Genomic DNA, 23914 nt, shown 5'->3' on the forward strand with positions numbered 1-23914 from the left:
GGCGAACCATGGACCGCTGAAGCCGAGTACGAGACCTTCACCACCATGCCACTGGCTGGCCCTTCCCCAATCTTCTTAACATGCATAAAGCAAGAGAGATGTGTGTGGGGGCATCCATATACATACATACACTCACAGCGTGAGATAAAAGCAGTATCAATAAATAAAGAAAACAATATCAGTAAAAGGGTCTCAATAAAGCAAAATAATGACCAAAACAACCAGAAATACAGTTGAATCAGTTCTAAAAAAATCTAATTCTAATAATAAACTAGATGTTCACTGGGGACTTAGTTCTAGGGCATTTACATAAAATTAGACAGCCAACATTTTTCATAGACTTACCCCCTGGTGGCATTGCAATCGCGATGGGATCACTTAACAAGCTGCCTTGGCTATTTGAAACATTCACTTGCACAGTATAGTTAGTAAAAGGCACCAGCCCATCGATGAGCACCCAAAGGTTGGTCTCTTCACCTTGATGCATGATTTGTGTGCCGTTCAGAAGAGTGTAGTTATTATCTGCTGATTAAAAAAGGAAATAATTAAAATTAGTGTAGATTTAAGGACTCTTTCCTGCTGTTATTTGAATATTTTCTTGGGTTCCTAAGCACACAGCACTAACTAAACTCTATGACCACCCTGGGAGGCATTACATGTGTTACTATCAATGTACACACTTTCATTTTACTATTTCGCGAACAATATTTTGTGAGTTAACATTTTGTCCTCTGTTTAATCATCACAGAGATCAAAATAACTGGGCTGATATTCCAGTTTGGTCAGAAGATCTATTTTTTAGCTCTGTGGGAAAATGCAGAAGCTGCCTAGCTGTATCAGAGAATCAGCTTCAATGTATCATCACCAGGTCCCACCACCACCATCCTTCCAGAACTTCGTCAAACCATTCTCCAATCTTAGCATGTCTAGGAGAAAGGAAAATACTGCTGCCTGGTTACAGTGTTCTATCCCCCTCTCCTACACAACTGGGTTGCTTTCAAGGTTAAGAAGAGTCAGAAATTAGACTTAAAATAAGAAAAGGGCTACAACTGAAAATTTTACTGTAACATTTACTCCACTTGCTATGTTAGATGCTTTCTTGAAAAGTTTACAGGAGGCAAGTTTTCAGAATATTTCTTAATTGCAATAAAATTTAATTATAATGACTCTTAAAACACAGAAGAAAGAGGGGCTGGCCCAGTGGTTAAGTTTGCGCACTCTCAGGCATAGATCTACACAACACTCTTCAAGCCATGCTATGATGGCATCCCACATACACAAAAAATAGAGGAAGATTGGCACAAATGTTAGTTCAGAGCCAATCTTCCTCATCAAAAAAAAAGAAAAACCAAAATAAAATACAGAAAAAAGAACCATTAAGAATAGTAATATTTACTTCGAATAGCCATCTTCCCTTGCCAAAACACTTTTCATTATATATATATCTTTAATCTTCCCCATGCGAATTCTACAAATATAGGCAAACAAATAAAAAGCACACATGCTGTTGGACTTCCAGGGGAAAGCATATTTGCATGGTCTCCAGAAACTGATATAATCTTTATTGATTAAATGTTTAAAAAAGGAAAAGATGCCCACCTACGAAAAGTGATCTTGCATTGTACAGTAAACAAAATTTAATAGTTGCAATATTTACCAAAAAAACACGCTTTTACACACTTGAGGAGCAGAGGATAGTGCAAAGGAAAGTACATAAATTTGGTTGTCGGAGAGTTTTGCATTTGAATCTGTCCTTGTCATTCTTGACTAACGTGCTCTCTGCTAAGTAAGTTACTTACTATTTCTGAACTTCAGCTTGTTCATCTGTGAACTGGGAATGATAATACTTCAATTGCAATGTTGCTATGAAGGTTAAGTGAGGTCATTTCTTTACAATACCCAGCACATAATAGTGCTTATCAACAGTAGCCGGGAATGTTGCTGTTTTTGCTGCAATCCATACAATTGATACATTCTGGACAAACATTCAGAACTAGCAAGTGATTAATAATGATCCACCCTGTATTTTACTTTCTTAGTACCAACTGCCTATTGCATTTTCCCCTCCTCCACAACGTCTTATTCATCAAAATTCTAAAGTTTTTCAATTAACAAAACAACACTAATCTCATCCACTAGCACTAGGCTATTGTCCCATTAGGTCATACTTGAAACTCTAAAAATAATAAAGATCAAATGATGCAAAAGAAGATCTCATATCTAGCTATGAGCATTTTCATGAAATGCATGAAACAGACAAAACTTTAAAAATCTACCAAATTTTTTGGAAGATGCTTATAATAACTTTGGGATGGGGGATGTAGCTGAAAAAAATTTTTGCTGCAAAATACACAGGTATAAGTTAAGTGTTTTCCTTGAGCAGAAGAAATCCCTAGTGTCATGCAAGAATTTATTACTCTGAATCTGAAATTAGCACATCCTAAAGAGTGGTTTATTCCAAAGGGAATAAATGGTACCTATGGGCTAAAATGTGGGAATAATAATTTCTATTCATTTATAGTAAAACAAGATAAAGACATATTCACAGCTTGAGAATGGTTTTAAGTTCCTAAAATGGAAGTAGACAACACAGCTATATATGTGAAACTCTAGTAGCAAGAAGCTCTGAAACCTGCAAAGCACCCTTTGATAACTTCATTATGCGTTGCAAAGACATTTCCAAACTATGCTATACTAGATTTCATAGGTTCTTTGCAACTAGTCAACTTGATTCAATAGATGATTGACCTCCAAATGCATGCAGGGAGTAGACTTTGCTAGATGTTGATAACAACATGCCCCAAATTTGTAAGCATAGTTACTGCACTCCAGAAACTGGTTAAGATTAAATACGAATCCTTTCTAATAATGTCTAAGAAAAATCACATTATCCATATCTGAAGACCGCCTCAAGTTCCCATAACATCTAGCTCCTTAGAAGCATTTTCGGTTGTAGCTGAGACAACTGCTGCTGTTGTCACATGCCCAGCTGTAAAATTTCAAAAAGGTCAGCTTATCCTGGGAGACCAGGTAGATGTTTAATTGCCTCTGACGTAGTAAAACCACGCTCATCTTACAAAAGACTGAAAATCACGAAACAATGAAAATTCTAAAAACAAGCCAAGGGGCTGGCCCCGTGGCTGAGTGGTTAAGGTCGCACGCTCCGCTGCAGGCGGTCCAGTGTTTCGTTGGTTCGAATCCTGGGCGCGGACATGGCACTGCTCATCAAACCACGCTGAGGCAGTGTCCCACATACCACAACTAGAAGGACCCACAACAAAGAATACACAACTATGTACCGGGGGGACTTTGGGGAGAAAAAAGGAAAAAAAAATAAAATCTTAAAAACAAGCCAAGAGAATACAGTTTACGAATTTTAAGCCAGGTGCAAATATAAGATCAATGAGTAAACATCTCTGATTATGAGATTGGTGAGGTTTTTTCCTTGTATTTTGTTTGTTTTTGGAGCAATTTTCCAACTGTAAAACAAACACTATTGCTAACCTTGCAAACAGCATGGCAAGGGGAAATATATTAAGTATCACTTTATTCTAAGTTTCCCAGATAACATTAATACATGGTAATTATACAATTAGTTGTAACATTAAGTTCTAGTTATAGAACAATGATTACTCAGTAATTATAAGAAGTATATAATTACTCAATAATTATGAGAAGTATGTAATTACATAACCATTTTGCTCAGCTCAGAAAAGAACTTGTACGTCTCCTCGAACCACACTGCTGAGTGAGTCTAATGTTCTCTCCTCTTCACTAACATACAGCTCAATTCCCAGACCTAGAGCAATTCACAGATTTCAACCCTCCGTGAAGCTCAAAAATCTCCAGATTCAAAACAAAAACAGGATCCACCGATATCAGCTCTTCCTCCACTTCATTCTCCCTGCCCTCTCTTTCTTCCTTCCAACTTTACCAATTCGGGCTCCTAGATATTGGAGGGAAATTCTTAAAATGCAAGTCTTCTGATCCTTCCTCTTGAAAGGGTTGTGCTTTACCACTTTTTGCTGCATAATCTTTGTTTTCACTGAGCTGGAAAATTCAGCCCCGTTGGTTCAGGCTCGAAAATCAAGCTAGAAAATGCTAAAACGATAAGCATTTCCTATCACAGGTGACCATTCCTGTCTGGGTGGCCTCAGCGCTGACCCTATCTGTGAGTATAAGTGGATGGTGCAGATCCATTTACGGTGCTATGTTCTGGAACCACAACTCCCCATCATGCTGCCCCCAGGTGCTGAGAGTTTGAAGTAGAGGTCCCCTCATCCACCTGCCTTGGCTGTGGTCTGCGCCAAGTGGGCTTTAACTGGCAATTGTACTACAGTCCTTGCAGAATGAGGGTGTCTACACCAGTGTTCCACTGTAGGATGTCTACACCAGTGTTCCACTGTAGGATGTAGGTTCACTTACATCCATCACCTGGGGCTATTTCACAAACATTCACGTACCTCAGTTCTACCCCAGACCTGCTGAATGCGAACAGCAGAGGATAGGGCCCCTGAATCACTTGGGGATTCTTAAGCATGTAGGACTACTGATTTTAGGTTTATTTAACCCATGTTCAAGCTGGTCTTAAAGTAATAATCAAACTTAATTTCTTCTGCTTCCAAACATAATTAGGTCACATTTGGCATCCTTCTTAATGATGTCTTTAGAGTCTAGCTTTGGGCTATGAAATGTTGACTCTATTAGTGAAATACTGCATCTTCGGAGAGGAGAAAGCTAACTCTTAAGTCAGATCTATCTTTATAGACTACAAAATCTAGTACAGTTGTTCTGTAAGAAGTTTAAAAGTACGCATAAAAATAATTTTAAAAATGAGTAATCATTATTGCCCACCTGAGAACAATAACTTCAGGACTTTTGATTTCAGTATTTCTTTCTGTCTCTCCCTCTCTCTTCACTGAGGATGGAGGGGAAGGAAAGATTCTTGGTATGTTGCCCAACACCATGCCTCGCAAGGAAAAACACATTTTGTATAGCTCATGTAAAATTTTAAACAAACTCCTAGATGCTATTTCAGGATATTCCACTTTCCAAGGGATTTTCAAAGAGGTTAATTCATTCAGTCATTTTCTATTTTATGTTGAAGAAAAAAGGGTTACAGGACGAAATGACCAAAATAAATCTCATGCTCAACAGATTTTACTTGTACCAAACTTTTCCTTCAGCTTCACATATGAAGTCCTACTAAAACGCTAACAACATTCATGCCCGTTTTCTAAGGCTAAAATCTTACTTTTAATGTTCTTCTTTGTTGAATAGTGAGATATTTTCTACATAATTATTTTTTTAAGCAAAAAAGCAGCGTAAATAGATATTTTCCCATGTATGATTTAGGGATGCATAGATGATTCCCGTCTTGGGAATAACATCCTATGGGGTTCTCTAGATTGAAATAACATAAATGGGTATCCTTTCCCATTCTTGTTACAATCATTGTCACAAGAATTTTAATGCACCATATATTCCATAATTTTTTTTCCTCTGTGCTGTACTGCTCTGACCTTTTCAATATTCTATAATTTGACTGGCTGGCCGTTTCAGTTCTTTCCTTTTTACAGCCTTATTAACTTGTGGGAAAGAGGTGAAATGAACAACCAATCAGAATACATAATATTGCAAAGGTCAGCGTAGTGTTGTACAGTATCATCACACACAGAAGAGTGTATGCGAGGCATTAACATCCTGATATCTTATTCATGTGACAAAGATTGTAACAGGAACAGAAAATGGCACAACATGAATCCATTCTCATGACAAAGATTCTAATGAGAAATGACAGCCAACAAACCAAGCTGATTCTTGTTACCTCGTGAGCATTTTCTGTGTCAGACCTGGTTCTGCTTTAACTTAGCCTTTTTCTGAATCCAATTACACCCGAAGGTAGAAAAGGTGTTCACTAATTTTCCCACTTCCTGCCGTAAAAAAGAAAAGGCTGTCTTTTTCCTGTATTGAGGTCTCAATTTTAGTGTCGTTCGGCTCCACTTCACTCTCACAGCATTCTGCCAATACCAAAATCAAAAGACATCGAATGGCATGCTACAGATCAGCACAGAGTGGCAAATAAATTCATGTGAGCTAGGAATTCTAGATCATTCCAGAGAGTATGTATTACTATTTAAGTTGCTTTTAGGTATTCTTTCTAAGGATATGATTTCAAATTATTTTACCCAAAAGGCAAGTGCATCCTCCCAGCCTCTAATAGCCCTCCCTTTGGTAGAGATCTAAAAGGGGCTGGGTTATTTGTTTAAGTTAATATATGCCCTTAAATTTTTGCCAACATAGAAAATATTTATAGATATATACCTACATAGCTGTCTCCTCCACAGGACATTTTGAAAGAGAAAGAAATAAGCAGCCTATGAACCATTTAGGCCTCTGAGAAGGACGGTGCTCTATTTACGCATCATATTTCTTACCATTATTGTAATTACTCTAATGCGATTTTTAATTAGTTGTCATCTAGTCAAAGCCATACTTCTTTGATTCCTCTTTAAAGTGGTCATTCTGTTAGAACGATGATTGTGGTTCAGGGAATAAAGACACGGCATATTTCATCAGCTTCCCCAAAGGCTCTGCAGACCCTTCCCCTGAGTCTGTGCTCCAGCGAGAGCAAGAACAGCTCTACACTCACTCATCAGTAGAAGATAAAAACAACGACAAACGAACACATAGCAGCAGAGAGTGGATTGGTGGTTACGATAGGGGAAGCGGGGACGGGGGAGGGCAAAAGGGGTGATGAGGCTCACATGTGAGGGGATGGACTATAATTAGTTTTCGGGTGGTGAACATGATGTAATCTACACAGAATTCGAAATATATTATGATGTACATCTGAAAGCTATATAATGTTATAATCCAATGTTACTGCAATAAAAATTTTAAAAAAATAACAGCGCTATAGATACTGAGGAATTTTTTGTTTTCTTCCGTTTTGTTTTTTTTTTTAATGAATGAGCAAGAATATGTCTAATGTTGCACAATAACCCTTCTAAATATTTTAAATATCATTTTTTAAAATCCTTTGGAGCATGGTTTCTTTTCATCAACTCTGTGTACCACGCTCAGATTTTCCTAAATGGATCTCATTTTATCCACATCAGAAAATAATTATATATATAATATAAAGAGTGAATTCAGAGATTTATTATGACTGCGGTAAACTAGAGAGGTATGGTTCATTTTCTTTATGTTGTATTCTGGCAAATCAGATTTTTTTCTACTTTGACTTATTTTTTCCCCATTTGGACAAAGTGTTATTTTTCCCAAATGAACCAACTATTGCTGTTACCTTGACAGCTATTTGGGCAAATATGCTCCCATAGAAAGTGATCTCCAGCTTCCAAACTAAACACTGGACATGAACGTGGTTCATTGATTAAGAGATGTTGTCTCCTGCCAGAGTTCTAGTAGAGGCTTAAACATACTGTACATGCTGAGGCTTTAGTACAGGTGTGATCAGATAACTCAACAATCATTACCGCTCACAGTGCACAGTCTACTACCAATTTTTTTGAGGACGATTAGCCCTGAGCTAACATCTGCTGCCAATCTTCCTATTTTGCTGAGGAAGACTGGCCCTGAGCTAACACCCACGCCCATCTTCCTCTACTTTATATGTGGGACGCCTGCCACAGCATGGCTTGACAAGTGGTGCGTAGGTCCACACCCAGGATCTGAACTGGCAAACCCCGGGCTGCTGAAGCGGAATGTGCAAACTTAACCACTGTGCCACTGGGCCAGCTCCAGCCCCCAATTCTTAAAGAAATGTTTATAATTTTTTTTTTTAGTTACTTAGATATATATGCTTGAGACAGATGCTCCACTAAAGGAGGGCAACCATTTTGGAAACACAGTATTCAAATAAGAATGACATTATGTTTTGCTAGTGATTTCTACCTGCTTTATTCGCTGCAGCCACATAGTCACGTGTTCTTATCCTAGATATCCATTGCTGTGTAATGACAGTACCTCAAATTTAGCAGCTGAAAACAATATACGATACATGTCTTAGCTCATCTTTCCTGTGGGTCAGCGGTCTGGGCACAGCTTAACTGGGTCCTCTGCTCAGGATCTCAAAAGGCTGCAATCAAGGTGCTGGCTGAGACCAAAGTGCCCTCAGTTACTAGCTAGTTGCTGGCTGGAGGTTGCCCTCATTTTCTTCCCGTGTGGGCCTCCCCAACATGGCAGCTTGCTTTATCAAAGCCAGCAAGGGACAGAGTCCCCTAGCAAGATGGGTTATAGTCTTATGTGATGTCATCGCAGAACCAACATCCCATCCCCTTTACCATATTCTGTTGGTTAGAAACAAGTCACAGGTTTTGACCAAATGCAAGAGGAGGGGATTATACATGGACATGAGAACCAGGAATTGGGGATGACTTGATGCCGTCTTAGAGTCTGTGTATTAGTTTCTAAACTGTGGGTATGAAACACCTTCCTGAGAAAAGATTTAGGAATCAGTTGTGAGCTTTCAAAAGTTTATGTTTTGGGAGAAGAATGGATAAGTTAGTATCACAGAATTATCTTCCCAAAATACCCAACCAAATGGAAAAAACTAAAGAACAAAAATAATACCATTAACACAAACAGCTGAAAATTCTAGAGTAAATGCATAAAGGAAAAGGAATAAATGAATGGTATTGATTTTGAAACCTCACAGCAGAAGAAAGACAAGGCAAATTCATGCTCAGTATAGCAAAGGTCCTAACTCTTCTCCTAGAGGAAGGCATATAAACCAAGGAAAATCCTGAGAACTCTTACTAATCTTCTTCAGTCTGAACGGAAATGAACTGAGTAGAGTCTATAGAGATAGGAAGAGTAGCTGGGACTGGCTGTTCTGCGAACCATGGTGCTGAGTTGGGGGGAGAAGCTGATGTTCCCAGGAGTGGGAGATGTATGTGAATGAATAGAGCGCGTGCTGCTACAAAGGACCTTTAATGGGATCTCAGAGGAGATAAAGAAACTAAATCCCCCAGAATTCTGCCCAGTGCATTCATCCATACCATCTGTTTTGTTCCTGTCCCCCTACTCCCACTCCAAGGCTGCCGACAAGCACGTTAACAGCAACACCCAGTTCTCAAAGTTTAGATTGAGGGAAGACTGACTAGTATCAGAAAGAAAAAGAAGTAGGATGTGTTCAGAACAAACGCAAAATCTGGGCAAAGCTGACCCCAGAAATCGTAAGCCGGATGGATTTGAAGGAAGAAATAACACACTAAATGTGCATACATATAACCAAAAGGAAAGAAAGGATCCCAATGTAAAAGGACAAATTAGTGCACAGCTCTGGGGGAGAAAATGATGCATATTCCCTATAAGAGGAAAACGGATATTGCAGTGCCAGAGAAACAAGTTGAAAATTAGAAAAAAATCATTAAGTATTTAATAAACAAGTTGGAAAAAGCAAGGAACAGAACAGAAACAGCTAAAAACTAAATCAATAGCATGATGGAAAGTCTTGAGATAATCATAATCAATTCACAGGAAAAAAGATCAAGGGACCAGCCCCATGGCCGGGTGGTTCAGTTCGTGTGCTCCCCTTAGGCAGCCCAGGGTTTCGCTGGTTTGGATCCTGGGCGCTGACCTAGCACCGCTCATCAAGCCATGCTGACGTGGCGTCCCACATAGCACAACTAAAAGGACCTACAACTAGAATATACAACTATGTACTGGGGGGCTTCGGGGAAGAGAAGAAGAAGAAGAAAAAGATTGGCAACAGATGTTAGCTCAGGTGCCAATCTAAGAGAAAAAAAAGAAGAAAAAAGATCAAGAAATTACAACAAGCAGAGAGAAGATGATACATACATAGAAAGAAAATTATCAGAAACATAATTTAGCTTTCTTTTTTTGTAAATGGAAGGCTAGTTGAAGCTCACATGGACACTTGACCGTGGGGGCTGCCAATGAATTGCTCCCACCTGGGGACTATGAAGCTTGATGGACTGAAACAGTGACTCCGAGTCAATTAGGGATTCTTCTAGATGTCTCTAGACTTGTTGAGAATGCAGAGGCAGAGCTACAATTGTCCAGGGCAGCTGAGAGGTGGTGCCACGGGCAGTGGGGGTGTCCTATTATACTTTGCCTGAGGCACAAGCTTGTCTGGGCCAAGCTATTTGTGCTTTCCACACAAGTCCGTCTCTCCAGCTTTCCTAACAATTTTTTGAGCTGCTCAATTCTCTTACAATAGTTCATTTTGCCTTAATTAACCAGAGTCGTCTCTGTTGTTTGTTACCAAGAAACCAACCATGAATTGAGAAGGGTTCTGAAATGATGTTCACCATTTGTTAACACTGGTTATTTATAGGTAATGGGATTTTAGTGAATGCTATTTTTCCATATTACTTAAATTTTTAAGTTAGCATGCACAATTTTTGTAAAATCAAAATAATCACGAGAAGGTTGAAATATCCAAGGACAATATATAAATTGTATTTAAGTTCATAAATAAATTATAATAAAACTGGGAATCCACGAACTCCAGCCTACATGCCAAATTTGACCAGCTGTCTGTTCTTGTAAATGAAGTTTTGTTAGAAAACAGACGTTTATACTTCTAGGTATTGACACGCTACAATTGCACAATTGAGTAGTTATGGCAGATACCATATTGCCTGCAAAGTCTAAAATGTTTACTATGTGGCCCTTTACAGAAAAAGTTTGCCAATCTCCAAATTAAACAATTAAAGTGACTTCCTCTCAAAAGCGTTGGGCATTCCTAAATAGAGTCATTTTCAATTTCTAGATTGATTTTCTTGAGTAAAGTCTTTTTCAAGAGCCGGAAGAACATTTTATTGATAAAGCCCTATCTTATGTCACCGCAGTGTATTGTCCTCAATGCTTTGACTGTCTTTCATTATTCAGCAGTTATAAATGCAAATTACGAAAAAGAAAAGAAGCAGGAAGAAAATACGTTACAGATAGTCCCGAATTCCACATGCCCAGGAAATGTGCACATGGAAGTCTAAGCACGTTGCTTTGACTACAGTGATAGCTGCTGTTCTAAAGGCTTAAAAAGAATAACCGAAGAATAATTAATGACTCTTTGGATGAAAGAAGGATAGGTTTACTGTTTCCACTGCTTCTGAAAGACCTCTTTAGACTTTCAAAGTTAGGTGCCTTCCAGAAGTAATTTGCCCCAAACTTGAAGCACCCCCTTCTCACAGATCTTGGTGAAAACAAGTAACTGGCTCAATAAAGCTAAAATATTTGCTGAAAGAAACAAATGCAGTGTTAGAATTGCCTTGGAATCTATTTTAAGGAAATAATCAGGTAAGTGTACCAAATATTGCCTTATTCTAAATATAAGAAAATGAATTGCAAAATGGTTTAATTGGAACTATGCAAAAACTTGCCTTCAGGACCAAGAACAGGTGGCTAAAGTCAGAGGCAAGAAAACCATATATAATGTGGTACCATGAGTCCCCAAATAAGCATTCAGTATGTAAAGGATCATAAGATATAAATTTGTTTGTAAAGCAAAGAGAGTTTGATATATAAATGTTGTCCTCTTGAGTAACAACTTAATCAATTTTGCTCTCTAATTTAAAGTTGTACTGTTTTTCTCTTTTAAATGCCCCAGAAGGTGGCTTTCCAGCCTGGATAATTATAGAAATGAAAAGAACCAGCTTGAATTCCTTCAAAGGCATTTTCTTCACCTTAATTGTTATCTTATTGTGAACCTAGACCAGTTAGTATGGTTCGGCTATAAAAAAACCTGTGAAAACAGGGGCCAGCCCTCTGGCCCAGTGGTTAAGTTCGCAAGTTCTGCTTTAGCAGCCTGGGGTTTGCCGGTTCGGATCCCGGGTGCAGACCTATGCATGGCTTGTCAAGCCATGCTGTGGTAGGCGTCCCACATATAAAGTAGGGGGAGATGGGTATAGATGTTAGCTCAGGGCCAGTCTTCCTCAGCAAAAAGAGGAGGATTGGCAGCAGATGTTAGCTCAGGGCTAATCTTCCTCAAAGAAAAAAAAGTATGAAAACGGGTAACATCTCTGTCATGAGAAATAGTTAATCACCTACCTAACACAGCCTAAGAATGCAGTTTATAGCCACCAAATGTATTCATCAGTTTTTTCAAAGAAAGAATAAAGTTATTTTAAAACTTACTTCATCTAAAGAAAAATACTGAGAAATTTGAACAGTTTATTAACAACGTTATAGTTGCATATTTTAATCTCTATCTTTTAATCCTTGTTCATTCTTCAGGCTTCCATTGTCAGTATACAAATGAAGATTATTATCTGCTTTTTAAACATGCTCATAGCTCATAGATGCCAATAAGAATATTCAGTTCTTCAGGGAGACGATCAGAAAGAAACCTACTGAAAAGCAAACCTGGGGATCTCCAATCCATAATCAAATATCTAGATTGATTGTGTCACTTGCACTGGTATTGATTTCAATTGGAGTAGCTCACCCAAGGGAATAATAAAAATGTGGAATCAAACTGATTTATGAGAACAAAATAAATCCTTTTGTGAGCAGTAATGAATTGGTACTATTTAACCCTTTCAATCATGGAGTCGAAAAACTATTTATTTTTTAAGAATGCTGAGCTCGCCAAAAGAAGTCATATCAGAAATGCCAATACTGCCAAGTGCCATTACACCAAGTTGTAATGTCGGGAAAGAAATGCCACCCTAAACATGATGGAAGTTGTCACTTGACATATGACATACTTCTGGCTTTCCTGGGCCAACTTCTATGTGTCATCACAAATGATGGACCTGTGGATCCGAGGTATTATGGAATCACTCAATAAATGTTTATTGTACTTATTTACATGATTTATGAGACAGGTGAGAGGCGAGAACAAAATATGGTGGCACATTAACTACATTTAATTTTTTCCCTTAACGTAGAGGTTCTTTATTTTACTCAAAACTTAGGATAAAACAGTTGAGTCGAGGGTTATCCACAGGATAACAGGAATAGCCACGAGACAGAGTTTTCAGCACAATTAAGGCACATATGAATATTTGCCCTAAAGAAAATTAAAAGACCCAGAAAAAATGAGATGATCTGCGCATAGGACCAAAGCAATTCTTTCACGCTATTAATTGGGCCAACCAGATGCTTTAATGAGAAAAAAAAATCAGTTACCTTACATTCCTTGAAATCTGGCAGAAAAAACATTCCCAATCGTTTGGCATTGATTGAACTTTCCACTGTGCTGACATCTTACACACGTCTAAACCTGTGCTGTCCAATGCAATAGCCACTAGCTACATGTGGCTGTTGAGCACTTGAAGTGCGGCTAGTGTGGCAGAGGAACTGAATTTCTAATTTTAATTAGTTTATATTAAAAAGTGATAATCGTTTTAGTTACTGGAAAATTTTTAAATATGTTGATATGTGAATCCACTTTTTTTTTTTTCTGATAAGGAAGATTGGCCCTGAGCTAACATCTGTTGCCAATCCTCCTCTTTTTGCTGGAAGAAGATTGTCTCTGAGCTAACATCTGACATCTGTGCCAATCTCCTATTTTGTATGTGGGACACTGCCACAGTATGGCTTGGTGAGTGGTGTATAGGTCTGCACATGGGATCAGAATCCGGAACCTGGGGCCACTGAAGTGGAGTACACAAACTAAGCTACCACACCACTGGGCCAGCCCCAGCTAATCTACTTTTTTTTTTTTTTGAGGAAGATTAGGCCTGAGCTAACTACTGCCAATCCTCCTCTTTTTGCTGAGGAAGACTGGCCCTGAGCTAACCTCCATGCCCATCTTCCTCTGCTTTATACTTGGGACACATACCATAGCATGGCTTTTGCCAAGTGGTGCCATGTCTGCACCTGGGATGTGAACCGGTGAACCCCAGGCCACCGAGAATCAGAACGTGCGCACTTAACTGCTGCGCCACTGGGCTGGCCCCTGAATCTACTTTTTTAACTGAAACTTTATGAAATTTGAATATAGATCAAATATTTCCAATAAAAATTATCATCTGAGTTGAAGTGTTCTGTAAGTATAAAATATACACAGACTTAGTATACAAAAAGAATGTGCTATCTTATAACTAACTTTAAGATTTTGACTACATGTTGAAACGATAATATTTTGGGTATACTGTTTGGTATAAGATATAGTACTAAATTAATTTCAACTGTTTCTTTTTACCTTTTTCTATTGTTCATACCAGAAAATTCAAAATTACACACGTAGCTCACATTATATATCTATTAGCACTATTTTGATGTGCTAAAGGGGAAATTAGAATGCCTGCTTAAAATGCAGGTTCATTTTCATCTTAAATGGATGGAAGAAAGTCTCATTGTTCCAAGATCTGCCTACACATATTCACACAAAATGAAGATGAAACTTTTATTCATAGAATGCACAGATTCTGTTCAATCCTATGCATTTAATTCATAGTCCTAAGAAAGCTAATTTCAGAACTTCTTGGAAGGGATTGCCGTAAGGAGTGAATTGATTTGTTATCAGTTCTGTCAATTTGGCTTGTACTGTCATGGTATTTAATGAAACTATATGAAGGTAACTTTTATTTATCCTCACTGGCATAAAAAGGCTTTTAAAAAATTAATACATTTTACTATTTACAATGAAACATAATTTAATTCAGTTTGATGTACCATAATTATAGCATAATAATTTTTCTAATAGGATAACTTTTGCACGTATGCCATCCAGAGTAAATCATGAAACAGGAAACAGAATACAAATCAAAGAGATAATAAGAAACTCTATTATCATAAAGGAATAAATTATTAGGGAAAAGTGAAAGTGAACCACTTTTTTAGGGGAATAAGGTAAAAATAAGGTGATAATAAACAGTATTTGCAAGTGGTAGGGCTTCTGGAAGAAGCTGAGGCCCCACATTTTTAACACCCTTCACTTAATGAAGTCAAGTCTTTTGTTTCCAAGTTTTCCCGAGAATTTGGAGTTTTAAGGTCTGCTGCCTCCTAAAATTTTCCAACAGTTTTGCTATAAGATGATATGTGCCACAAATTCCCTCCTCTCTTTTTTTCTTGTGGCTTCATTCATCCCTCCTTTGTCTGATTATAAACTATTTGTTTACTGTAAATTTTAAGACTATATGAAACACTCACATGAAAAAGCTAAAACGATCTAAAATCTCAAGATAATCATTGTCATCTTAACATCTTGGTGTATTTTGGTAGGTACCCTTTCATACTTTTACACACATATATAAATATACCACATTTTACACTTGTAAATTTTTATAATACTCAATGTTTTGTGTCTGTAATAATATATATTTCATTATCAATAAACATATGTCTGCATAATCTTTTTAACAGATTCACCACGAGGTAGCCAATCCATATACTCGAACATTTAGGAACACTCCCCTCAATTTTTGCTATATAAATAAACTCTGCCAGGAATGTAATTTTACAAATATTTCTGTGTGCCTATCTAATTATTTCTTTAAAAAAATTCCAAAAACGAGAATTGCTGGTTTTCTCAATGGGTACATCTATTTTAAACCTTTTATATTTACTCTGTAAGCTTATTTTAATTATCTCAAATGGATTTCTGGTAACAAAAAAATTAATCAAATAGTTTGGTTTCAGTTTACTTAAAATAATCTTATTGCATGGGTTATATTTGTGATTGGAGCTTAAATTAGAATTCTTTCTGTTCAAAGTAAAAACGTCCATCTTATCTGTTAGCATGTTATTTCCAGCTAAGTTCATAGAACTGAGTTGGCTAGACTCATAGAAATGTTCCTTAAGTGTAAGGACTTCCGCATTTTTTCTCTTAATGGAGGTGGAAAAATCAACTCAGAGATTTAAAAATGGTTAAATAAAGTATTGATGAAAATGGGATGTTTTTAAAACACAGATGTAATACCACAAATGATTCTTCTAATATTATAATACAAATAAATGAACACAATCACAATCACAAAAGTAAAATACCTGGACATAACCCTGATAAGAAATATGAGGTCTTTTTGAAAAAATAAACTTTACTGTGAGATATAAAATGCCTAAATAAATGGAGTCATAACACATTTCAGGATAAGAAATATTTGAAGATGTAAATTCCTCATGAATTAATTTATAAGAAGAGTCCACTAAAAATATCAGTGGCATTTTTTCAACTCAATTTAATGTTCAGTTGGAAGAATACACATATATGAACTAAGACCTTTTAACAAAAATGAGTAACAAGCTGGAGGAAAAAGGTGGGAACTTTACCTATAAGATCCAAGGTATTTTCTAAATATTTAAGTTGTTGAAAGCATGAAGATTAAATTGTCATAGTGATGATTCAAAGAGAAACAGAAGTATACAGAGAAGGAAGAAATATCCCAGAAATAAACACCATCATACATAATGAATTGAAGTCTCCGATAAATTTAGCAAAATAAAGCAAAGTATATGTTTCAACTCTGGATAGAGAAAATATTTTTTACAAAAGTAAACAGAGGTTTCATTATCAAACATCTAAAACACTATTTCCTAAATCTCATAAAGACAACAAAAAGATAAATTAAATAAAATATTTGCCATTGTAATGACTAACAATTGCTATTCATAATATTTAAGGTGCCGTACAAATCAAAGCTAATTTTAAAACCTCTAAAATCTCCTGGGCAAAGTGTGTGAACAGATAAGTAAGAAAGACAAATGAACAAATAGTAAGCATATAGAAAATGTTTGATCTCAATAAAAGAAATGCAAATTAAAGCAACCTATCATTTTTACCTATCAAATTAGCACAATTACAGAAAGACGAACAAATTTGTGCACTGTTAAGAGCTGTGTGAACTGATGTGATTTTTCTTGGAAGCATTTTTTCAGTGCATAAAAACAGTCTTAAAAAATATTGCCAACCTTCAATTTAACAATTCCTTCTTAGCAATACATATTAAGGATATATGCAGAATTATATGTCAATAATAAATATTCTTTCTAAGAGTAAAAATAATAAACCTAAACATCCAACAATAATGGAATGGCTAATACATTTCAGTATAATAATACCAAATAATGGAATGGTAATAATGGTTATAACAGAATGGCTAATACATTTGGTATGTTCATGCTATTAATATTATGTATCCATTGAGAATGCTTTTTATGAGTGCTTTTCATATGATATGAGAAATACTCATGATATAATGTTAAATGAGTAAGGTAGGATATAAGATGTTTATAGTAAGATCTCAGATACATTACATATATGCTTACACATGTGTATACACATATGTATATCTCCATAGGAAAAAAGACCAGATGTCAAATGAAAATGTAACCCATTTATAATTAGTATCATTTTGACAAAAATATTTCTGAAGGAAAACAAAAGTATTCCAATCTAGACCTACAGCTACTAAATTTAAGTAATATCCATCTGTATCACAACTGAAAAATTATTGACAATCCTTTAAAGTTATTACAGTTCTATGCCCAAATCTTTAAAATAGCCTACAGGATTCTGCATGAAGTAACTCCTGTCTGGATTTTACCAGTCTCATCTTATGTCATTCTCATCCTCATCCACTCTGCCCCAGCCACACTGGCCTTCTTTCTTTTCCTCAAACCCACCAAAATGTTACCCTCCTCACATCCTTCACAAATGCCATTTAGTCTGGAATCTTCTTTCTCAGATTGACACAGATGTTAGCTCAGCGACAGTCTTCCTCAAGCAAAAAGAGGAAGATTGGAAACAGATGTTAGCTGAGGGCCAATCTTCCTCACCAAGAAAAAAAAATCCAGATACTTAAGCACAATGGTTATACTTTCAGTCTAGAAATATCTAAAAACTGATTCTAATATTGCTATTTATTCAGCAAACATTGAACTCTTGCCATGACAAAGCATACGAATACCAACACCTCACAGGTGCATTAGTGGTATGCAACTATCAGTCCAATATATTATATATCTGCTCCATGGCTGGTGTCCCATGTGAGCCTTATCATGTATGTACTAGAATCCCCAAATCAGCCCAGCATGAGTTTGAAAATGGCTTGAGCATTTTTAAATGCTTTTGAAAAGGGAATTTATTTTTTTTTTAAAGCTATGCAAAGTCTTCCAAGCTAAAAGTAAATCATTTGGGGCTGACCTGACGGTGATATTTTCCATCTAGTAGTGCCCTTTCCTGAGGAGGTAGAATGGAGAGATTCCTACACGAAGATGCTCTGCAGGGTTTGAAACATGAACACGAGCCATGAGAACCCAGAAATCCAGCCCTCTTACAAGCCTCTGTGCTGCGATCCCTGACTCGGTGTGCAGCCCAGGGGTAGAATTTGCATCTCATCATTACATCGTTGCTTCAACAGACGCAACAGCAGTGACTTTGCTGTTATTCATTATGTCAAGAAAATAACCAATTAGATATGAGACACAAACTCAATAAGCTGCTGTGTGAGTGTTGAGAACAGACGAGTTCTTAAGTAAGTTTGATAAATTAAGGCTTAACTCCATTCTTGCGGAGGAATATGTTCTAATTACACATTTCTATAGCTTTATTGGCCATGACGTGATATACAATCAGAGGTGCCAATACATTCAGTGGGTATATATTCTATAGCCAAATGTTTGAAATGACGTAGATCTTAGTACTGTCCATTCATGTTTTTACCAACAATACAGCAAAGATTTTCAATTCCAAGTAAAACGTTTTTTATTTCCTGTGTGTTTGTATTGGTGTGCATTTCTATCTCTGGAAATGTGCTGACATTTTACGCAAAAGTGTATTAACTATAACTTCTTTTTTGCAGAAGACAAATTTGTTTCCCAAAGAAACAGAAAGTAATTTCTCTATTTCCCCTATCCTCTTGCTGCTTTTCCTATTAATACTTGCTTTGAACATAACCTTTTCCCACAGTCATCATTCTTAATATCTCATGTTAATGTTAAAATATCTGAAATGTTCAGGAGGGAGGCGCAGGGCTATTGTCTATAACCACAAGGACCCCCTTCTAGGACCCTCATTTAATTTCTTCTGTCTCTCTAAACAAAATGATATGGTCAATATTTGCATACTGTGAAAAAACCAGAGTATAATGTCTTTAGCTTGTCTGTGCTTGATGAATTTTTGTGTATGAAATACTATTACCTTCTATTTTAGACTTTTACTGAGTTTCAGTTTTCCAATATTGAGTTTTTATTTAATAAAATGGGGTAGAGCTGTACTTGCTCTGACCTTTCCTCCTAAAAATATAGAGAATCAGGAAAAGTGGTCCTGAAAAGAAGGGGACCGACGACAAGCCACGTTACTCTGCTTATTTGGCTGCGAGGCAGACGTTATGTTCCTTTTTCTCCTCTGCGTTTCTCTTCCACCCACGAAATACACTTTATAAGATCCCAGGCGAGCTCGCTCTTGCTGCCTGCCCCTCTAACTCATTACGGGGAGATGAATTCAAATTGCCTGAAAAGAAGCTGCCGCTTTTATCTTCCTGCTGACTGACAAGCAACTACAAAGTTCTCCGACGGGATTCCGAGTTACAAGCTGTACTGCACCAGCAGAACAATCCTCCCACTGGCGGGTTTTCCCAGAGGGCAGCGTGTCAGATATACTGCACGGCTCGCAAGCCCAGCTCGGAAAGAGCACATTTCCCTCCACACTAAAAAACAGACATCAGGGACTATAAAACAAAGCTGTCCGTTTCCTAACAGCGTTAGCCTTCCTGCACACTCCTTGGAAGTCTAAGGGATTCCCACGTAGGGTTATTTTCTTTACCTTCCCAAGAAAACAAATGCTTCTCTATCTTTCTTCCCCTTGTAATTTTTATAAAAGACAGTTTATTCTGGGAGGAAAAGCATCTGGAGAATCAGATTGTGTGCAAAGGCCTCTTACTCTTTCTAGGTAACCTTGAAAGATGGATTGGATTTTTGTGGTTTTTTGAGATCTTTTAGAGAGAAATAGCATTTGAATATACTATCTAAAGTGCTGTTTTTGGTGACCGGCAGCTGCAGGAGAAGGTAAGCCTTTTCTGGGTGCTGGTATTTTAAGGTAGCTAAAAATATGTCTTCATCTAGTTTAAACCCAGCAAGACATTCTTGACGTGTGTGGTTTCAACTCCCCTCTATTTTCTTTTGTTTCTAGATGGGAATGTATGCCAAGCAGCAAACACTAGATACTGATATTCGAATGAGATACTGTCTCCAGTCATCAAAGGAGGAAAAGTTCACGCTCAGAGAATGGGGAATGGGGGCAATCATAGCTAGACTCCTCTATCTTTTCTACTTAGAAAAACCTTATTTGGTCTTTAAAGTGACTCACTCCCCTTCCAGATGTTACCACTGCAGAGAAAACTTTATAACCTCTCACTTCAAAAGACTGGAATCTTCCACTCCTCAGGGCTTCCCGAACACTATCTTTTGGTCTCCGTCATAGAGTCTCATTTATTTCTCTGACCAATGCTATTTAGTTTCCTCGTTTGTTTTGTGATATCCTCAGGGTTTTTGTTTGGTTACTGCTGGCAATTACTGGAGAAAGAAATGCAGGTGAAACAGGATCAGGAAAATGGAACATTCTACACGGCACCAAAAGAGTTTTTCTGAGGAATCAGTGGATTTACATGAAGATGCCCTCGTATCCTTCGATAGGCTTCCACCTCAGGGCAGCTGCCTTGCCCCTCTGATCTCCTCCTTCTGGGAGGAACCAGCTGTGACGACTGCAAATTACTCTGCGCTGCAGCCACCCGCTCTACTAGCAATTTTCTTTTAATTAATTGCAAAAATAATACATATTTATTATAGGAAATTTAAAAATTGAGTATGTAAAAAAAGAGAGATGGGAAGATAAACCGTTCTTAATACAACACCCAGAGATAACTATTATGTGTGTGTGTATATATATATAGACTCATATATTAATATATATACACATAGATATACAAATATATACATGCTCTCTCTACCTATACAGCGAAATGGCGATTTGGAAAGAATATAATCAGGCTTCTTAAAATCAGCCTTCAAAACTAATCAAGTTTTTTTTAGGGCTATCAGTTCTTACAAGCAAGCAAACTATCTGACTCATGCTAATTTCACAATTTGCTTTCCATTTCCTTTCTTTCTTTCTTCCCTCCCTTCTCCCTCCTTCTTCCCTTCCTTTTTCCTTCCTTTTCCTTCTCTTCCCAATCCTTTCCTTCCACTTTTCCTTTTAAAAGATTCCTTCCTGGTTGAAGGTATCCACACTGGGAAAAAAAATCTAAAACCTATTTCCCATACCATTCTATATTCAAGAAGGAGAATTCTCAGGGATCAATAAAATGATTCAATTTCACCAATGTGAGTTTGTCAATTGCTTTACTAAACGATATTTCCCTTTGCTAATGCTGAAGGATCATTTTCATTTACCCCCTTTTTCTTTTTTGCAGTAATCCACATTCTCTCTTTCTCAAATGAACATCTTTATTCCGTCCCACAACACGAAATAGAGGATTATGAGAAAGAGGCATTTAAAGATGAAAACTAAGCTGCTATCCAGTTTTTTAGAGCAGGTGAGAGCGCACAAAGGACTCGGCAATTAGCACACCCTGGAAACTCAGACACAAAACAGTCTGTCAGTTTATCAAGCAAGGAAGATCTCTTCCCAATTCATTCCAAAGGAAGGATAATGAAAATTAAACTATTCTCAGAGGACTCCACAATAACTGCTTAAGAAAAAAAGCAGGACATGTTCTTGCCGACTAAGAATAGGATCAGTGTAAGGAGTGTAAAGATTCGAGTCTAGTAGTAAAGAGCGTGGCATTTCTGAAAGTATTCCTAAGACCTCAGAATATTTTCTTTTTCTCTTAGTAACATTATTTGCTATTTTCCTTCTTGACAATTAGATGGTTTTAGAATTTTTGTGGTTGAAAATATTTTTGCAACTTTATAAAGTAATTATAGAACCATAAATTCTCATCACACATTATTTTCACCTCCTAGTTAAATAAAAACTTTATAACTTTAAAAACAGTTTCATGTAAGCCATATTTCTACTACTAAGCTGTCAGTAATTTTAGTTTTTATTTCTGAATTTACACATCTTTTATTTAAAAAAATATACACTCAGGATGTTTCATAAGGAACTTTTATAAACCTGTTACCTATAATTGAAATTGAGAGTTAATTCACATATGTCAAGAGAAAAAATTACTGAAGATGTTGTAAACTGATCCCTGGAAATTGACAGCTCACCTGTAAAAGGTGAAAGAAACAAGCTGTTGAACGAAGCATTTATTCCAGGTCAGTAAAGGGTACTTGCAGACCCTAGAAAAATTAATTTGCATTGTATGTTCCTCATAATTAAATGGATGTTTCAAATCAGATAGAACCCCACAGAACTAAGTACTAATCCTTACTTCTATGGCAGACATTAAGAAAAGGCAGAAAATATGTTCTAATATATCCCAGTGTGGGTTGGGCAATCTGTTAATTTTCTTATCTCAGGCCTCTGTGGCCTGGAACTCTGCTTTCTTTTCTGTGTACTTTACTTACCTAGATTATATAGGGTTTTTTGTCTGTTTTTGATAGAGAGAGGGATGTCTTGGGATGGTATGCATACGTATTAAACATGTGGATACCAAATAGGTGAGAGGAAGGGGAGAAAAGTTAAGTAAAGGATACCTGGATCAATCTTATTAGAGTGATGAAAATGTTTTAAAATTGATTTACAGTCATGATTGCAACATTCAGTACATTTACTAAAAATCATTGAATTGTACACTTGACACAAGTGGATATTATGATATACAAAATATAGCCCAAAAAAGCTGTTGAGAAATTCACATTTGTTTGTGCTCGCTCTGTCATTCTCTCACTGTGTTTTCATACTCAAGTTATTCTAATCCATCACTGAAGCAAAGGGTAAGACCCAATATTTCCAAAAATCCTCCCCCATTTAGCTCTGTCCCACTTGTGACACCAACATCTGGTTTCTCTCTTGCCTCACCTGAGAATGACTTGACTAGGTTTGCCTCTCTTATCCTCTGTATTTGTTTGCAAATTCTATGGGGGCAGAGATGCTTCACGGCTGATCTTTGATGCCATTTTATACACTTCAGATTTGGTTTATTAAAAAACTAGTTGACAGCCTGATTAATCAGGTCATTTGCCACCTGATAAGACTTCTGTGCTTTAAGGAAAATGAGAATAAAGCCTAGTAACAAAAAAGCCACAGATGCTTGTTGTTGTTAGACAAAAGATCACCCAACAGATATAAATATTTGAAAGAATGGCTTTCTGAAGACAGGTATCTGAGAGTGAACTCTATGTATCATTTTAAAAAGTAGCTCTTTTAAGTTAATTATTAAAATATATAATTTTTATAACTATATAAGATTATATATAACTATAAAATATCAATGAATCAACCAAAATGTACAAAATCTATATAAAAAAACTTTGTCTTGTGAGAGACACAGCAAACCAATAGAAAGTATAATCATCTTATTGATTAGAGAAGCCCAACATCATAGAGATGTTAATTCTACCTAAACTAACCTATAAATTTAATCCCATCCTTATAAAAATAGCATCAGGACTTCTGGGAGGAAGTAGCAACTTATCAACATTGCTTGAAAGAAAATACTAAGGAAAATAGGTAGGAAAATTCTATAAAATAAAAACAGTGAGGGGACTAGATCTACTAGGCATTAAAATATATTCTAGAGCTTTAATAATTAAAATACTATAATAATGCAAATAAAAGTGCAGATCTGTCCAGACATACTTATAGATAAATGTGAAAATTTAGCACTTTTTAAAAATTGAAACTCAAACCAGTGGGGAAAAATATGGATTACTTAATACATGGTTTTAAGACACTGGGATATTTTCTGGGAAAAAAATAAAGTTTGATCCATAGATTACATATCATATCTACAAACATTCCAAAAGGATTGGGTATAAATGTATTAAAGAAATCATTAAAGCTGGAAAAAACAGTGACAGCAGGGAA

At 36.7% G+C, this 23914-nt stretch overlaps 1 protein-coding gene across 1 annotated transcript in view; it reads right to left on the reverse strand.

Annotated features, from left to right (window-relative positions):
- The window catches only part of USH2A (usherin), a 743449-nt gene that overhangs the window by 281170 nt on the left and 438365 nt on the right, over positions 1–23914 (reverse strand). The window contains exon 38 of the mRNA XM_070501449.1: positions 346–525. Within this exon, the coding sequence (XP_070357550.1) occupies positions 346–525 (180 nt within the window). The remainder of the gene's footprint in view (positions 1–345; positions 526–23914) is intronic.

This window comes from Equus asinus, chromosome 30 (assembly GCF_041296235.1).
Source record: "Equus asinus isolate D_3611 breed Donkey chromosome 30, EquAss-T2T_v2, whole genome shotgun sequence".
Taxonomy (NCBI): domain Eukaryota; kingdom Metazoa; phylum Chordata; class Mammalia; order Perissodactyla; family Equidae; genus Equus; species Equus asinus.